The sequence below is a fragment of the Lissotriton vulgaris genome, chromosome 5, assembly GCF_964263255.1.
Source record: "Lissotriton vulgaris chromosome 5, aLisVul1.2, whole genome shotgun sequence".
NCBI classification, from domain to species: domain Eukaryota; kingdom Metazoa; phylum Chordata; class Amphibia; order Caudata; family Salamandridae; genus Lissotriton; species Lissotriton vulgaris.
In genome coordinates, this window is record NC_141693.1 from 21265321 (window position 1) to 21283250 (window position 17930).

Genomic DNA, 17930 nt, shown 5'->3' on the forward strand with positions numbered 1-17930 from the left:
GTCTCTGGGTCTCTTCCACTCCCGCTCGTCTCTGGGTCTCTTCCACTCCCGCTCGTCTCTGGGTCTCTTCCACTCCCGCACCTCTCTGGGTCTCTTCTACTCCCGCTCGTCTCAGGTTCTCTGCCACTCCCGCTCGTCTCTGGGTCTCTTCCACTCCCGCTCGTCTCGGGGTCTCTTCCACTCCCGCTTTTCTCTGGGTCTTTCCACTCCCGCTTGTCTCTGGGTCTCTTCCACTCCCGCTTGTCTCTGGGTCTCTTATCCATTATTTGGGTGTCTTTCATAGATTCACATGCCTGAATCATTCCCCGTCGCCGAGACGGGAGCCTCGGGTACATAAAAAAAGTAATGTCCTATAGACATACATAGAGAACATAGGCCTAAGGGCCTCCCCTTAGTAGCCTTTCCACGTCCTTATGTAAAAAGGACCAAACTCTCATCGTTAGCCAATCAGCTCCGACCTCCCTCTAGAACCTTCCCGGGAGGAGCCTCAGTCCCTCAGATTTTCTACCGCACGTTGTGCTAGGGAGTCTCCAACCTGAGCTCCTCAGGTTTTTTCTTCAACATCTTCACACTTCTCTGGAAGTGCTTCTTCAAAGGATAAATATCTTCGACTGCCTTATTCCATGTCGGAATCGCATAAAAAGGCTTCTTCCATGACGGAATCGCAGAAGAAAGCCCTTTTCAGGGCCTGCTCTTCTTGCGGGAAGAAACGGATCCATGCGGATGATAAGCACGATCTGTGCTTCTATTGCCTGTACCCTGACCACGTCTCTGACAAGTGCAGGGTGTGTAGAGCCTTCCCTAAAAAGACTGTGAAGGAAAGAGAGGCTCGCCTTCTCGCATGGCTCGACAGGCTTAAGGACAGAGACACTCTGGAATCTTCAGAGGGTAGTGTCTCCGTGTCCTCGAAAGTCTCGAAAAAGAGACCCAGGGTGCAGTCCCCTGGCCATTCAGACACTCCTCCTGAGAAGGCACACAGGAAACCTTCGGAGGCACGTTCCACTACTTCTTCCGTGTCTGTTCGAGACGACCAAAAGTTCAAGAGGCCTGCTCCGTCTACCAAGAGGACCACCTCAGTCACGACCACCGTGTCAACTACAACGGCCTCATCGCCCTCAGCGGCGGCGACCACGACCACATCCGCGTCCTCAGGTACACCTGTTTCCTCTATCATTCTTCTGAAATCATCGTCAAAGACGAAGGCCGTGCCGACGACGGAGTCCCCACAATCTGCGTCATCGTCGGCGAGCGCCAAACAGTCTGTCACGATCGAAGAAATCGTCGTCAGAAGGCTCGAACACGAAGAAGTCGACGGCAGAGTCGACACCGAAGACGCCAGTTGCAAAAGCAGTGTCGACGAAACCTGAATCGCCGTCCACCGGTTCATCGAAGGCGGCGCCTTCGAAAACGTTGCCGTCGTCAACCCAGACCAAGGCCTCATCGGCGACAGAGGCGCCGTCCAACGGCGAGTCGTCGGCAGAGGCGACTCTGGCGGCGCCATGGAAGGAATCCAAGTTGGTCGAGGTCTCGACACACTCGCTTCCGCCTTCAACGGTTCCCTCCACCGCGGCGGGGGTGCCCTCCGCGCCTAGCAAATCCAGGGTGCAGATCACCCCGGAGTCAACGTCCCCGAGCAGAGTGGAGACACACCCACCGCACGACATATTACAAAGTAAGGAACCCGAAGGGGAGGACCAGCCAGGTCCCGCTACCTCTATCTCGGACCTTAACGTCAAATGCCAAAGTACGGACGAGGAACATGAAGAGTTCACTTATCAGGAGCATTCCGTCCACACAAGTGTCCGCACTGAGACCACCCCGATGATCTGTTTGCCCGCAACTCTTGTCAATGACCTGCGGTACCTTGTACAAGACTATAAGCAACGTTTCCCGGATGCCGACAGTGGGGCCCAGGCACCGGTCACACGTACCCCGCTGTCTACCCCTCATCCTTCCGCTCACCATAGCCGGGTTCAAAACCAACCCCAGACGGTGAGACCCCGTGATCGAATCCAACCTCAAGTGGAAGAATCCTCTGAGGAGGAAGAGGAAGAGGAGGAATTGGAGGAAGGAGAGGTACAAGACGTCCACTCGGACCAGCACGACGACGATGATGATGACGACGCAGCGTCATCCCAGCATTCATCGTCCCCGGCTTCCCCACACCCGCGCCAAGCGGACTCGGTGCCGGCGGACATTGGGGGTTTCCACAAACTAGTGGACAGAGCGGCTAAGAGGTTCCATATGGCCGCGGAATCGACGGAAACGGAATGCTTTCTCCATGACTTCAAGGAGCACAGCCAAAAGTCGACCAAGTCTATTCCGATAATTGACTTTCTATGGGACCAGGGCAAGAAATTAATGCTAACACCTGCCTCTGTGCCTGCGGTGGTGCCACGCCTGGACAAGAAATATAAGGCCCGCTTACGGCGGCGGCTTGCCTTATTGGCCACCCTAAACCGAATTCGGTGGTGACTCAGGTGGCCCAGAAACACTCCCGCAACCCATCCTCCCCACTGTCCGCCCCGCCCGACAAGGAGGGTAGGAAACTGGACACGATAGGAAAAAGATTCTCTACCACGTCAGCCATGACCATTAAGGTGGCAAATTCCATCGCCCTGCTAGGACGCTACAACCGCCAACTGTGGGAGGACATTGCCCCCTACGTGCAGGACCTGCCCGACACAGTCCAGAACGAAGTTAAAGCTCTCCTTGTGGAAGGTCAAAATTCCGCTGCAGAGATCATTGACTGCGCGATCGACGCTGCCATGACTGGGTTCCGTCAACTAGCAGGTGCTGCTGTGCTCCGCCGCCAAGGCTGGCTCAAAGCTACGTCCTTCCGACAGGAGGTCCAATCTAAGGTGCTGGACATGCCGTTCGACGGACAGTATCTTTTTGGAGAAAAGATCGACGAGGCACTACAGGCCATTAAGAAGGATACCGATACTGCGAGGGCACTGGGCACCCTACAGTCCCGAAACCAGTCGTTTCGTGGTGGCCGCTCCAGGGGTCAATCCTCCTACAGAGGTTCCTACCAGAACAGGTCCTCTTACTCGTACAATAACAGAAATCAGTTCCAGCACAAGCAACAGCAATGTAGACAGTCCTCCTATGGAAGATCTTCCTTCAGAGGCAAAACTGCCAAGAAGGGCACTGGCGGCCGCCAGTGACCATTTACTCCGGCCAGTCCCACCACCGTCTCAATCCTTTCAAATTGGAGGAAAGCTGACCCATTTCCTCCCCACTTGGCGCAAAATCACTACGGATCGGTGGGTACTGCAAATGATACAATTTGGACATTCTCTCGAATTCACCAACATCCCTCCCACTACGCCTCCCCTGAAACGGGCTCACAAACACCTGCGTCTGCTTCTCCAGGAAGTCACCGTCATGTTACAAAAAGGTGCGATCGAAAGGGTCCCGGCGTCCCTGAAAGGGACGGGATTTTACTCCCACTTCTTCCTGGTGAGACAGAAGGAAGACAAGTGGAGACCCATCTTGGACCTCCGAGCGCTCAACGCCTTCCTTCGGAGTCAATCTTTCAGGATGGTAACGATCCAGGAAATCCTGGGAGCACTGGAACAGGGAGATTTCATGACCTCCCTGGACTTGCAGGACGCCTACTACCACATCCCCATCCTCAAACGACACAGGAAGTTCCTGAGGTTCGAGGTAGCAGGCAGACATTATCAGTTCAGAGTCCTACCGTTCGGCCTCAAATCCGCGCCGCGGATTTTCACAAAGTGCCTGGCGCCAGTAGCGGCCTTTCTGCGGCAAAGGGGTCACCAGGTCTTCCCCTACCTGGACGACTGGCTGGTGAAGGCGCCCTCTCCCGGGAGCGCAGCCGCTTCCTCCAACGCCTGCACCGCTCTTTTTCAACAGCTGGGCCTGACAATCAACCTCAAAAAATCCTGCACTACTCCATCAACGAGGATTACTTTCCTGGGGGCTACCCTGGACACGGAGTGCGCAAGGGCCTTCCCCTCGAAAGAAAGGACGGACAAGATACTGTCCCTGGCCACGGCTGTGGCCGCGAAGACTCGCCTCAAGGTCAGGACTTTCACCTCCTTGCTCGGAATGATGTCTTCCTGCATACTCCTCATACCTCACTGCAGGCTCCGAATGCGACCCTTGCAAGAAGCTCTAACGAGGCAATGGACCCAGAGTACCGGCTCGTTCGAGGACACAATGAGGATCACACCGGCCATTTCAAAGGGCCTTCAGTGGTGGAAACGACGAAAACATCTGGTGGCTGGCTTGACGTTCCTCCTTCCGCCGGCCCCTCTGGTTATCACGACGGACGCCTCCCTGGAGGGCTGGGGCGCTGTTCTACAAGACCTTCGGATCAGCGGCAAATGGGAGGACCAGGAAAAACTGCTACATATCAACCTCTTGGAACTGAGGGCAGTGTATCTGGCTCTGCAAGCCTTCCTGCCACGCATCCAGAATTCCCCAGTGCTCGTCAAAACGGAAAACACCACGACGATGCACTACCTGAACAAGCAAGGGGGAACGCGGTCGCTCTCTCTCTCACGAGAATCGCAGAAAATCTGGAACTGGCTGGTGTTGCACGGAATCTCGCTCAAAGCGGAATACGTTCCCGGAAAGGACAATACCATCGCGGACGCCCTCAGCAGGCAGAGCTCTCTCTCCCACGAATGGGAGCTGAACGACGACACTCTGGCCCACATCTTCTCTCAGTGGGGTGTCCCGAAAATCGACCTCTTCGCAACCGCCAGGAACGCCAAATGCCCAAGCTACGCAAGCTGGCATCACCAACAGGGGTCGTTGGGAAATGCTTTTTCCATCGGCTGGTTCAGGGTGTTTGCGTACGCTTTTCCTCCGTTTCCAATGATACCGAGGCTCCTCCGGAAAATGAAAGCGGAGCCTTGCACCATGATCCTGATTGCTCCGTTTTGGCCGAGACAACACTGGTTCTCGGATCTGCTTCGCCTCTCCATCTATTTCAATAAGGTGAGCCTTACTACATCCCGCCATCCAGGTATGCACATTCTTCATGATTGTATAATCTATTCTTCATGATTGTATAATACTGTGGTTTCTGCTTGCGCTCTTGTTACCAAGTTTTTGACGATTCTCATATTGTCTGGCATGTCTGCAGAACTACTGGATTTACGAATGTGCTTTACCACTGTGCATGTATAATTGTTGGCTACTCTGATTCAGGCATGTGAATCTATGAAAGACACCCAAATACTGGATAAGAAATGCGTTACTTACCTGTAACAGCAGTTATCCAGTATTGGTGTCTTTCATAGATTCACATGCAACCCTCCCGCCTCCCCGGTAAGGACTCACATACCTCTATGTCTATGTTACGACACCCTAGCTGGGTGCGTACGAAAATCTGAGGGACTGAGGCTCCTCCCGGGAAGGTTCTAGAGGGAGGTCGGAGCTGATTGGCTAACGATGAGAGTTTGGTCCTTTTTACATAAGGACGTGGAAAGGCTACTAAGGGGAGGCCCTTAGACCTATGTTCTCTATGTATGTCTATAGGACATTACTTTTTTATGTACCGGAGGCTCCCGTCTCGGCGACGGGGAATGATTCAGGCATGTGAATCTATGAAAGACACCAATACTGGATAACTGCTGTTACAGGTAAGTAACGCATTTCTTCCTCTCCCGCTCCTCTCTGGGTCACTGCCACTCCCGCTCATCTCTGGGTCTCTTCCACTCCCGCACGTCTCTGGGTCTCTTTCACTCCCGACCATCTCTGTGTCTCTTCCACTCCCGCTCGTCTCTGGGTCTCTTCCACTCCCGCTCGTCTCTGGGTCTCTTCCACTCCCGCTCGTCTCTGGGTCTCTTCCACTCCCGCTCGTCTCTGGGTCTCTTCCAGTCCCGCTCGTCTCTGGGTCTCTTCCAGTCCCGCTCGTCTCTGGGTCTCTGCCACTCCCGCTCGTCTCTGGGTCTCTGCCACTCCCGCTCGTCTCTGGGTCTCTGCCACTCCCGCTCGTCTCTGGGTCTCTGCCACTCCCGCTCGTCTCTGGGTCTCTGCCACTCCCGCTCGTCTCTGGGTCTCTGCCACTCCCGCTCGTCTCTGGGTCTCTGCCACTCCCGCTCGTCTCTGGGTCTCTGCCACTCCCGCTCGTCTCTGGGTCTCTGCCACTCCCGCTCGTCTCTGGGTTTCTCCCACTCCCGCTCGTCTCTGGGTCTCTTCCACTCCCGCTCGTCTCTGGGTCTCTTCCACTCCCGCTCGTCTCTGGGTCTCTGCCACTCCCGCTCGTCTCAAGGGTCTCTGCCACTCCCGCTCGTCTCAAGGGTCTCTGCCACTCCCGCTCGTCTCAGTTTCTCTGCCAGTCCCACTCGTCTCTGGGTCTCTTCCACTCCCGCTCGTCTCTGGGTCTCTGCCAGTCCTGCTCGTCTCTGGGTCTCTTCCACTCCCGCTCCTCCCTGGGTCTCTTCCACTCCCACTCGTCTCTGGGTCTCTTCCAGTCCCGCTCATCTCAGGGTCTCTGCCAGTCCCGCTCATCTCTGGGTCTCTGCCACTCCTTACTGCTCCCACTCCCCTCTGGGTCCGTGCCGCTTCCTTTCCTCTCTTAGGCCATGTCGCTCCCGCTCTTCTGAGTGTAACCCACCAAAAGACCTATCCCAGGCCATCCTGCCTGGCTCATTCGCTGTTCTCTTATAAGAAGCTCTAGGTGGGTGAAGGATGTACAGAGTTGTGTTGGGTGCGGAGAGCCGAAGTGACTTGACTAGAAGTTCCTGCTTCCATATCATTGCTTTGCAGGATCCCATATGTAACCTGATGACTCGCTCAGGAGGCCTTCCATTCAGCTCCATGTTCTCTCTTGTAAAGTTTCTTTTTCCTTCTTCTACCAGGCGATGACATTAACCTGGACGTGGCTGCCGTCCTCAGTGTCCGACACTTCTGCAACAAGGTGTGGAACTCGCTGAAGTTCACACTGGCTGCCCTCGGGGACGAATTTACACCGCGGCCCCTCGGGGAGGTGAGTTGAGTTGTTCAGATGCTTCTAGTAGGAACTATGACTCTTGGGAAAGCTATCCAGGTTTCACTTTCTGTTACTCCTGGTAGATTCAGGAACCTCTTAGAGACCAGATAAATTCCAAAACCAAATGGGGCTTTGCTGATTCCATCCCCTCTTGGCCTTTGCATTGGCTTTGCCCTGCTTTGGAGGCTCTGTTGAATATTACATCACTCAAAGGTCTTTTAAATATCTGCATCATTCAAATAAATCCAAACGCATTCTAGCACTTCTCTTTGTTTCACCACCTCTAAAAAACGTATTGATTTGAATGCCACGTGGAGACCTTGTTTCTGTCACCTTTGAGGCCACGTTTCCAGTGACACCTTGCGGAGGCCATGATGTTTCCAACTCCTTTCAGAAGCCATGTTGTTTCTAACACCTGTGAAACTTTGTTTTTTCTGACACCGCTGTTGATTTTCCCCACACCGGACGCACAGCTTAAAGTGCAACATACTAATGCCAAAAGTAGTTCAAGTTCATCAATTTTTATTTTCAATGGGAGGGTGGGGAACTTTTTGTTGAATTGTTCACAATAATGGGCGCTTTCATACCTTTCAGTAGTGGGGACACATAACATGGATAAAATATGTACCGGTGGTATAAAATTGAAAAGTGAAAACTAAATGTGTCAATCTAAGATGGAACAATTGAAGACGGTCATATGTTTCACACCAGCCTTTGCAAAGAATAATAATAGTGAATTGTGGGCTTTGTAGTTTAACGAATGAGGGAGGGTGATCTGGTAAAGCACGAGGAGGCAGGCGTATAACATAGGTGGTTACAATTAAGTGGAAGGTCAACATTTAGTACGACTTTGGAAATGAGAGGAAGAAGTCATTAGAACACTCGAGGTATGGATTTATGGGATTAAATCTGACACAAACAACTGTGGAGATAAAAAGGGTAGTCACCGGGTTGAAAATGTTTTGAGGATCGATAAACTTTGAAAGTATTTTGGGGACTGACTGGAAAGCAGCGCTAAGTGAACGATGGGGCATTTAACAAATGTTATTTAATAACCTGAATTCCAGCGGGCAAAACGTTGATTATGAGATTTAAGTTACAAACCTGTTTATCGGACACGAGGTCTATTCGTTGTATAATTTGATAAATCATAGTCATTTTGAGATATAACTTAACAGTCATGTTTTTTAATAATTGTAGTGAACCCCTGACGAAGTGCAAAGAAAGGCACGAAATGCATTGGGTGACGGAAATGATTCAATCGAGGAATATCTATGTAACATTCCATGCTACAGAACAAGGCTCGTTATGGCATGTCTACAGCATTAAGGAGTTTAAATGTGAACATAGTTTGTCCAACATGTGACCGATAAACCATGAACTGCGTAATAGATGGAATAACTTCAACGAAAATAAAAATTGATGAACTTGAACTACTTTTGGCATCAGTATGTTGCACCTTAAGCTGTGCGTCCGGTGTGGGGTGCATCCTCGCCCCACTTCCTCCAGTGATTCTTCAATTCACGTGGTTGGGCAGACCACGGTTCCGGGCCAGCACGCTAAACAATGAAAAAAACGATTGTTTACCCACCATGAAAGAATTGGTGTGCACTCTGTCATTATTTTTGTGACCTCTGTTGATTTTACCACCTCTCAGAGGCCATCTGTAGTCTGGAAATCCTATCTTTATCATTTAATATTAGAACAAGGGCTTTATTGCAGACAGTGGCTTAGCAGAGGGCTCTAGAGGTTAATGTACAACATTCACCCTCGGCGGATTGTTCTAAGAAGATTGTAGCTTTCTGCCTCAGCGTATACTAGTTGTTGGAGGCCCTCTCTTCTAGTATAAGCCGTTGCCTATTAACTTTGCCTGTAACCTGCCGAGCAGGCATTTAATACCAAGTACAGTTCTCAGCAGCAGGCTACAATGCTTTATTAGTTGATTTGTGATTCTTGTTTAATAAAGTTTACTGGCATGGGTTGAAGGTAAAACTAGAGCTAATATATGGCAGGTTCACAATTTTCCCATTGTCTTGTTACTCTATGGAGGAAGATTGTTATTCCGGCACCTTGTTGTGATTGTTTTCCTCTCGGGTGTCACGCTGTTACCAGCACCACTCTGAGACCATGATGGTTCCAGCGCCTCCCGGAGGTATTGTTACTTCCTTGTACTCAAGCACCTTTTTAGGCCATGTTGCTTCCAGGTTCTCATTGAGCCCCATATTGGTCATAGCATCTTTTGGAGGCCATGTTGGTCCCTAAACCTCTGAAAGGCCATGTCAGTCCCAACTCGGTTTGATGTGAATGAAACCTGATGTGCTTGTAACTTTCCATAATTGATGACCTCAGCTCCTACAGACATTGCACCCCTTGTGATTATACCATGGATTAACCATACCCTTAAATGTGTATTCACCTTCACCTCTTTTGCAGCTGTCTCTGAACTCTCCCATGGATATCTGGATCTGCAGCCGCCTCTCCCAAGCGGTCACTGACTGCAACCGCCACTTCGAAGACTATGAGTTTCACGCCGTCACTTCAGCCATACATGGCTTCTGGCTGCAGAACTTCTGTGATGTTTATTTGGTGAGCAAGGGGGATGCAGATAAGGTGTTGAAAGTCTTATATGAGATCACACATCTACGCCTGTCCTGTCTTTCCTTCTTGTTTTATCTTTTTCCCATTTGTGCCTTGCGCATCAGTTTGTTTTGTCTAACCTTTCTGCTTGCTTCTGTCTACTCACTCTCCTTTATTGTTTTTACTCTTTTTTGCAACATCTTTCTCCCTCATTTCTTTTTTTCCTTCACTTTGGCCATTCCATTTTTTCTGTCATCTGTGTTTCACATTTCACTCTGAACTCTTCTATCCTTACTTCCACTCTTCTATCCTTACTTCCACTCTTCTATCCTTACTTCCACTCTTCTATCCTTACTTCCACTCTAGCTCTTGACCACTCTTTTCCATTGTTTTTACTCTTTCACTGCCTCTTTACCTTTCTCCTCCTAAAGTGTTTTCATTCAATTCATTTGCTCACTTTCTTCCTCTATTTTCCTCTTCTCCTCCCTTCCTATTTGATATCTTTTCCCTGGAAGGAAAATTCTGGACAACATTAGGATTGGGTTAAAAACATATGCATGGCCAGTAATTCTGTAACAAAACCCGAAGAATGCAATTAGTATAAAAGAGTTAACAATGGCAACTGTGGTGGGAAGGCCAGCATGTTTATTATGATATAACAGAACACAAGCTGCACACTGTGCATCACTAGTTAGACAAGAAACAAACTGTCCCTGACAAACACAAAAGCGTGTGCCTATTTTTAAGACTTATAGGCTTCACCGACCAATCATTGAGTGCTTTATGGTGTGGTCTACTACCTCATTTGGACAGATTGTCTACTCGTCTGAATGAGCTTTTACTAGTAGGTGCACATTGTGAATGCATTTTCAGCTACCCGTTTTTTGCATGTGAGGTCCTATAATTAGTGGATAAAATTACTTGGTGTTCTACCAATTCCGATTTATTGAGGTTACCTTTGGTAAGATTAGAAAGGTTGGATGTTTGGGAATCATAATTTGTCTCTTCATCTACTGGTGAACATGTTTCGGCCAATGTAGAAATTCCCATTCGGTGTCTTAAGGGCTTCTTCAGGACCCTTGGATCCTTACCCTATTGGGAAACAGCGAGGTATAAGATGTAGATTGTGTGGGAAAATGTGACTGTGCGTAAGCATTCACAGTGCAAGCTAAAAACATTCAGATACGGTTACACTGAACCAGTCGCTGATTGTCAACCTATGTTAATTGCAATAGTGGCTCCATGGAGGGCACCTTGCAGAGGGCAACAAGCTGATGACTTGGGTGTGTTGATGAGTACCACCTCTTGACAAACATGTAACTATAGGATGTACCATAGCTTTCTCTCCATGGAGCGATAGCCACTCTGTGGAAGAGCTGAGTAGAAAAATGTGCTTATGCTTTTCCTTTTCCTCCACTACCTCTTGTTCCATATGTAGCGAGGTAGCCTAAACAAACGTCAGTGGCTCTCATTCTTGTTGCACCCACCTAGGCGAGGAAGCCATATTTCTCAGTGCTTCTGGAAATGTTGGCCCATCCGAACATGAAGCTGCCCATCAAAGAAGACCTTCCAACAAAGCTTTAAGGACCGTGTGGAAATTCAAACCTCAAGGCGACGAACCAAGTGCTTTGACATCTGAGGTCATAGAGCTTGGATACTTTAAGTTGCAGTGTATGCTATTGCTCAAAGATGCACGAAAGCCTGCTACGCCTGCATGCGGTGCAGTAAATTGGAAGTGCTTTCTTATTACGTAAACAAACAGAGCTTCTACAGGTATCAGTGCAAGATCTTTTCTGTTACTTAGAATAGCCTTTTGGCTCCTTCACTTCTGTAGTAGGGGATCTCTGTGTGTAGCCATAATCTAGTGAATAGTCCCGCCAGGTGCGTGGACCCCGGCAATCAAAAATAATCTCTTAAGTTGTCAAAACATGCAGAAACTGCAAAGACACTTAAGAGAGAATTTAAAGACAAATAATGCAGCCTATATCCACAGGCTACACTGTCCAGTACTTCAACTAGAAATTCCACCAAATAACACCACACACAACACAGCCTGCCCAGTTTCTACCATAGAGAAACTTGCCTCTACCAGTAAAAGACTCTGGAATAATAGAGAGGAAGGCATGGACAGACAAGCCCCATAGGCTGCCATTATGTGGCTTAAAATAGGATACTGTGCCTTTAAGAGAACTTTCCAGAACTTCTCCCAGTATCCCAGAATGCATAGCAGGTCCCTCTACTTTCAGTTCCTTTTTCCGGCTCCTGCTAACAGGACCCTGGCATTGAGCTCTTCCTTGTTTCAAGGGTTTATTGGTTTTTTTGACACTTTTGTGCTTAAAAGTGTTTGAATTTAGCTTTCTTGGTGTTTTTCTTCTCTTCTGGGTGTTGTTTCAGGCGTTTTAGGGCTCTAAAATGCCTGGTCTTTTTGACAAGTGCCCAGCATGTGGAAGGAAGAAGGCCAAGAGTGATCCACACGACGTCTGCATCGTCTGTCTCCCTGAAGATCATGTCCCTGAAGACTGTGTCATCTGCCAGCAGTTCACTGCTCGGACTCTGAGGGACAGGCTGAAGATTAGGCTGTCAGGCCTTGAGGAGAGACGTCTGCAGGCTGCAGGTGGGTCTGGGCAGACTGGGAAGGCTCCCTCTGCCTCTGCTGAGGCCTCTGGGGTGCTCCCCAGAGGCAGGAAGACCAGCAAACGGTCCCGGTCTCCGTCGACGTCGATTGCATCGAAGACGACGTCGAGAGGGATGACGGCGGTGTGTTCCCCATCTCCCCAGGGCTCCGGGTCGAGACGGCGTGACGACTCGACGTCGAAAGGCCTCGAGAGGTCGCCGTCGAAGAAACCACCGTCTACGTCATCGTCATCATCGTCGTCGGAGTCTTACTATCGACGTCGGAGACGAAGTGACAAGCATCGGCGCTCGCCGGCGAGGCGACACCGTCACTTGCCGTCGAAGCACCGGTCGACGTCGAGGGGCTCCTCGACGTCGAGGGCCTCAAGAAGGAGGAATCGACGCTCGTCGTCGAGAACGGAACATTCGGCGTCGCGGAGGCGGCGTACGGCGTCACTGAGGAAGAGGTCGACGTCGCGGGGGCGGCGTTCGACGTCGTGGAAGAAGAGGTCGATGTCGCGGAGGCGGCGTTCGACGCCGGAGTCGCTGAGGCGACGTTCGACGCCGGAAAAACGACGCTCGGCGTCGAGAAGGAAGATATCGGCGTCTAGGAGTCGTTCCTCCACTCCCAAACGGCACAAGAGGGATTCTGGCCCCAGAAGTCAGACTGCTTCTAGTGGGGGACGCAAGAGGAAGCGATCAACTGCTGAAGGGGCTGAGTCTCAGCCTCCTTCGCCTAAGGGGTCACCGGGCTCGGTGTACTCAGTGGTGTACACGGCCTGGGTCGCCACCTCCACCTGTACCCAAGGAGGACCCTCCCACCAACCCTCCGCTTCCACCAGGCGACCTTCCGCCCCCGATTCCAAAGCATGGTCCGGCCCCTCGGTCGGTGGTAGATCCGGTCCCTCCACCGAGGTCCACGTCGTTACCTCCTTTGCCTACACCTCCTAACGGGACACCGAAACCTAAACCCCGGGAGGAGCCAAGGAAGACCCAACCACGGAAACCGGTGGAGCGGCCACGGGCTGGCAGATCTCGCTCGCGCTCTAGCAGAAGGGAGAGATCGCGACACAGATCGTCCACTCGGTCAAGACGCCGCCATAGGAGGCACGGCTCCCGCTCTCACACGAGGTCCTCAAGGACCAGGGACTATCCTCTGACCTTGTCGGGGTCACCAGACACGAGGATTTCCCCGATTGATGACCTGGTGGCGTTCCATGATGTCCTTTTAAGGGGCGCTGCGAAGTTGGGCATATCCTTGACGGTGCCTACACCTAAGACTTCAGTCATTTTCGAGACATTGCATCAGAAACACCTGTCTCGTCCACTGCTGCCCCTGGTGCCGGGCCTGGAGGAACCGGCTATGGCCCTTTTTCTCACCCCTGCGGTGACGAAGGCGGCTCCATCGAGATTGCTGAAAAAGTACCGGGCTCCCGATTCGGACCCGGCCTTTCTGAGGGCGGAACCCCCTCCGGATTCTGTGATTGTGACGGCGGCCCGCAAACAACATGCCACCACCCCGTCATCCACGGTTCCCCCGGATAAGGAGTCTAGGTGGATGGATTCTGCAGGGAGGAAAGTATGTGGATCGTCGGCGACCTTTATGAAGGCTGCGAGTGCCACGGCGCTGTTGGGACGCTACGACCGCGCCCTCTGGGACTCCCTCCAGCAGTTTGCGGAGCACTTACCGCGCGAGGACTTCCAGGAAGTGCTGAATGAAGGGATGCTGGTGGCAAACCAGATTATCAGCGCTGCAGCGGACTCTTCCCTGTTGGCAGCTCATGGGTTTTGCCATGGCATTAACCAACGACGTCACGCCTGGCTCCGTCTTACGTCCCTGAAACCGGACGCACAACAGAGGGTAGCCAACCTACCATTCTCTGGCGAGACCCTCTTCGGGAAGCATGCGGATGATGAGATGGCCCGCATGAAGGCGGAGGCCGAAACGCTCACGGCTGTGGGCTTGGAGAAGCCTAAAGACACAAAGAAATCGCACCGCCCCTTCCAACGGCGGTTTGGTGTACAAGGCAGAGGACGTGGCCAAGCTTCGGGACAGTCGCAACAACAACAACAGTTCCGTAAGCCGTTCCAGAAGCGGCAGAGGAGGCCAGCAGTCGGCTCCGGCGCCCAAGGGCCAGTCTGGGTCTAGGCCCTAGGAACCTACTTCCCCCGGATCTGTTACCCACTCCGGTAGGGGGAAGCATTACATTTTTTCTGGCAGAGTGGAGAAAAATTACTCAGGACAAGTGGGTGCTGAATATTGTTTGCAATGGATACAGTCTTCGGTTCATCAGCTCGCATCCGGCAATTCCACCGGTCAGGTCGCAGTTTCAACTGCGCGAGCTTCAGACGGAAGCGGATATCCTGTTAAGGAAAAGGGTGATAGAAGACGTACCTCTGTCTCAGAGAGGAAGAGGTCTGTACTCCCGGTTCTTCCTGGTTCGCAAGAAGGACAAGAACGAGTTCAGGCCCATTCTGGACTTGCGACAAGCAAACAAATCGATTCGCAGGGAAAAGTTTCGCATGCTGTCGTTGCATCAGATTTATCCTCAGTTGCAACAGGGAGACTGGCTATGTGCTATAGACCTACAGGATGCTGACTTCCATGTGCCCATTGCACACAAACACAGGAAGTTCCTGCGATTCCAAGTCGGCGCCAATCATTATCAATACACAGTACTCCCATTCGGACTGAAGTCTGCGCCGAGAACGTTCTCGAAGTGCATGGCGGTGGTAGCAGCACACCTGCGGAAGAACAAGGTGTTTGTCTACCCATACCTGGACGATTGGTTGGTCAAGGCATCCTCCTTCTCGGAAGCACGAGCACACTTCCAGAAGACGTGCGTTCTCTTGAACAAGCTGGGGTTGCACATCAACATGGCCAAGTCTGTCCCGACTCCAGTCCAATGCATACAGTACTTGGGAGACTCCATCAATACGCTGTCAGCAAGCGTGTCTCCTTCGGAAGAGCGACGATTATCTCTCCTTCGGAAGGCTCAGGCTCTTATGACGACTCCATCTACAATAGTGAGGATGGTGTCTTCTCTACTGTGATCGATGGCCTCTTGTATCTTCCTGACGCCACACGCACGGCTGCACATGAGACCGCTGCAGGAGTGCTTGAAAGACCAGTGGGATCAGAGGAAAGGATCTTGACGACAAGATACGACTGTCTCTGCATGCTATTCAGTCTCTGAAGTGGTGGTGTTCAGCGGAGAATCTCCTCAGAGGGGTTCCTTTCCACAAGGACATTCCCTCGCAGACTGTGGTGACGGATGCGTCTCTCCTGGGTAGGGGGGCGCACTCCGGGAGCCTACAGATTCAAGGAACGTGGTCCCCGATGGAGGCCACGTATCACATCAATTTCCTGGAACTCAGAGCTGTTCACTTGGCACTGAAGGCCTTTCTTCCGTCCTTCCAGACCAACTCTCTGCTTGTACAGACGGACAATACCACCACGATGTATTACCTCAACAAGCAGGGGGGCTCGAGATCACGCACTCTGTCACAGGAGGCACAGGCGATCTGGCACTGGCTCCTAGCCAGAGGACTGACGATAACGGCCACCCATCTGCCAGGTGTGCAGAATGTTCAGGCAGACGCACTGAGCAGACTGGTTCAGGAAAACCACGAATGGGTCATAAACGACGAAGTACTAGGAGAAGTCTTCGCAAGGTGGGGAACTCCAGACGTAGATTTGTTCGCCACCGCCGAAAACAGCAAATGCAGAGGCTTCGCCTCCAGGTACTACCAGCAGGGGACGCTGGGGAATGCGTTATGGATCAACTGGACGAACAGCTTTCTGTACGCCTTTCCTCCCATTCCCCTGATTCCAGCGGTGCTCATCAAGCTGGCCCGGTCCAGGGCTCGGATGATACTCATTGCCCCGGAGTGGCCCAGGCAGTGGTGGTTCACGGACCTGCTTCACCGATCTCTCCTTCCTCACATTCGGCTGCCGTGCAGGCCGGACCTTCTCACGAAGTTCGGGGAACGGATGTTACACCCCAACCTCTCGTCTTTGAGTTTGGCGGCATAGCTCCTGAGATAGTGCAATATGGCCATCTGAATCTGCCTGCGGATTGTATTGACATACTGAAGGAGTCTAAGCGACCTTCCACTCGGACATCCTATGCTTACAAGTGGAAGAGGTTTTGTATCTGGTGTGTGTCCAAGAACTATGACCCGACGACGTGCAAGGAAGATGTCATCCTTCCTTACCTTCTACATTTGGCGCACTCTGCACTTAATGTTCATTCCATTAAGGTTCATCTCGCCGCATTGACTGCCTACAGGAAATGCCCTTCACAGACTTCCTTCTTCCAGATCCCTGTGATCAAAGATTTTCTGGAAGGTTTGAAGAAAGTATTCCCTCCTGTCAGGCTTCCTTCGCCTTCATGGGAACTGAATGTGGTGCTGTCCAGGTTGATGAAGGAGCCTTTTGAACCTATTCATAAGGCTTCGTTGCAGCACCTGTCCTGGAAGGCAGCGTTCCTCGTGGGCATTACATCGGCCCGCAGGGTGAGTGAAATTCAGGCGTTGTGTTGTACTGAACCGTATACTGTATTTCATGCTGCTAAGGTTGTTATGCGTACTCACCCTAAATTTCTTCCCAAGGTTATTTCTGATTTTCATGTCAACCAGACCATAACTTTGCCTACGTTTTTTCAGAATCCTTCGTCTCCAGCGGAAAGGGCTCTCCATTCCCTGAATGTTAGGAGGGTGTTGAAATTTTATCTGGATAAAACTAAAGATATTCGTAGGTCTGACCAGTTGTTTATTAATTACGGATCCGTCAGGACGGGTCTTGCTACCTCTAAGCAGTCCATTTCTAGGTGGATTGTGTCCTGCATACAATTGTGTTACCAAAAGGCTAATAAGACCTTAGAGGTAAGCCTAAGGCTCATTCCACCAGGGGCAAAGCTGCCACGACGGCCTTGCTCCGTAACGTGCCAATTGCTGAAATCTGCAAGGCAGCCACTTGGAAGTCGGTTCACACCTTTGCTAAGCATTACTGCCTGGACACTGATGCCAGGGCAGACGCTCAGGTTGGGCAGGCTTCGCTGCGGAATTTGTTCGCACAGTAGTGGCGTTATTTTCTTTCTCCACCGCCGCTTTGGTGTGGAGATGGGCTTGCCATTCTATTCACTAGATTATGACTATACACAGAGATCCCCTACTACAGAAGGAGTAGTTTCTGTCCTGTAACTCCAGTTCTGTAGTAGGGGTATCTCTGTTATAGTCATAAGCGCCCACCCTCCTCCCCGGTAGAGATATTTCTTCATGTAAGGAATGCGACAGGTCTGGCGTGCTTCGCCTTCAAAAAGAACTGAAAGTAGAGGGACCTGCTATGCATTCTGGGATACTGGGAGAAGTTCTGGAAAGTTCTCTTAAAGGCACAGTATCCTATTTTAAGCCACATAATGGCAGCCTATGGGGCTTGTCTGTCCATGCCTTCCTCTCTATCATTCCAGAGTCTTTTACTGGTAGAGGCAAGTTTCTCTATGGTAGAAACTGGGCAGGCTGTGTTGTGTGTGGTGTTATTTGGTGGAATTTCTAGTTGAAGTACTGGACATTGTAGCCTGTGGATATAGGCTGCATTATTTGTCTTTAAATTCTCTCTTAAGTGTCTTTGCAGTTTCTGCATGTTTTGACAACTTAAGAGATTATTTTTGATTGCCGGGGTCCACGCACATGGGCGGGACTATTCACTAGATTATGACTATAACAGAGATACCCCTACTACAGAACTGGAGTTACAGGACAGAAA

At 51.1% G+C, this 17930-nt stretch overlaps 1 protein-coding gene across 1 annotated transcript in view; it reads left to right on the forward strand.

The window, feature by feature from the left end:
* The window catches only part of VARS2 (valyl-tRNA synthetase 2, mitochondrial), a 228570-nt gene that overhangs the window by 195841 nt on the left and 14799 nt on the right, over window positions 1-17930 (forward strand). The window contains exons 24-25 of the mRNA XM_086920692.1: window positions 6843-6970; window positions 9407-9559. Coding sequence (XP_086776818.1) covers window positions 6843-6970; window positions 9407-9559 — 281 coding nt within the window. The remainder of the gene's footprint in view (window positions 1-6842; window positions 6971-9406; window positions 9560-17930) is intronic.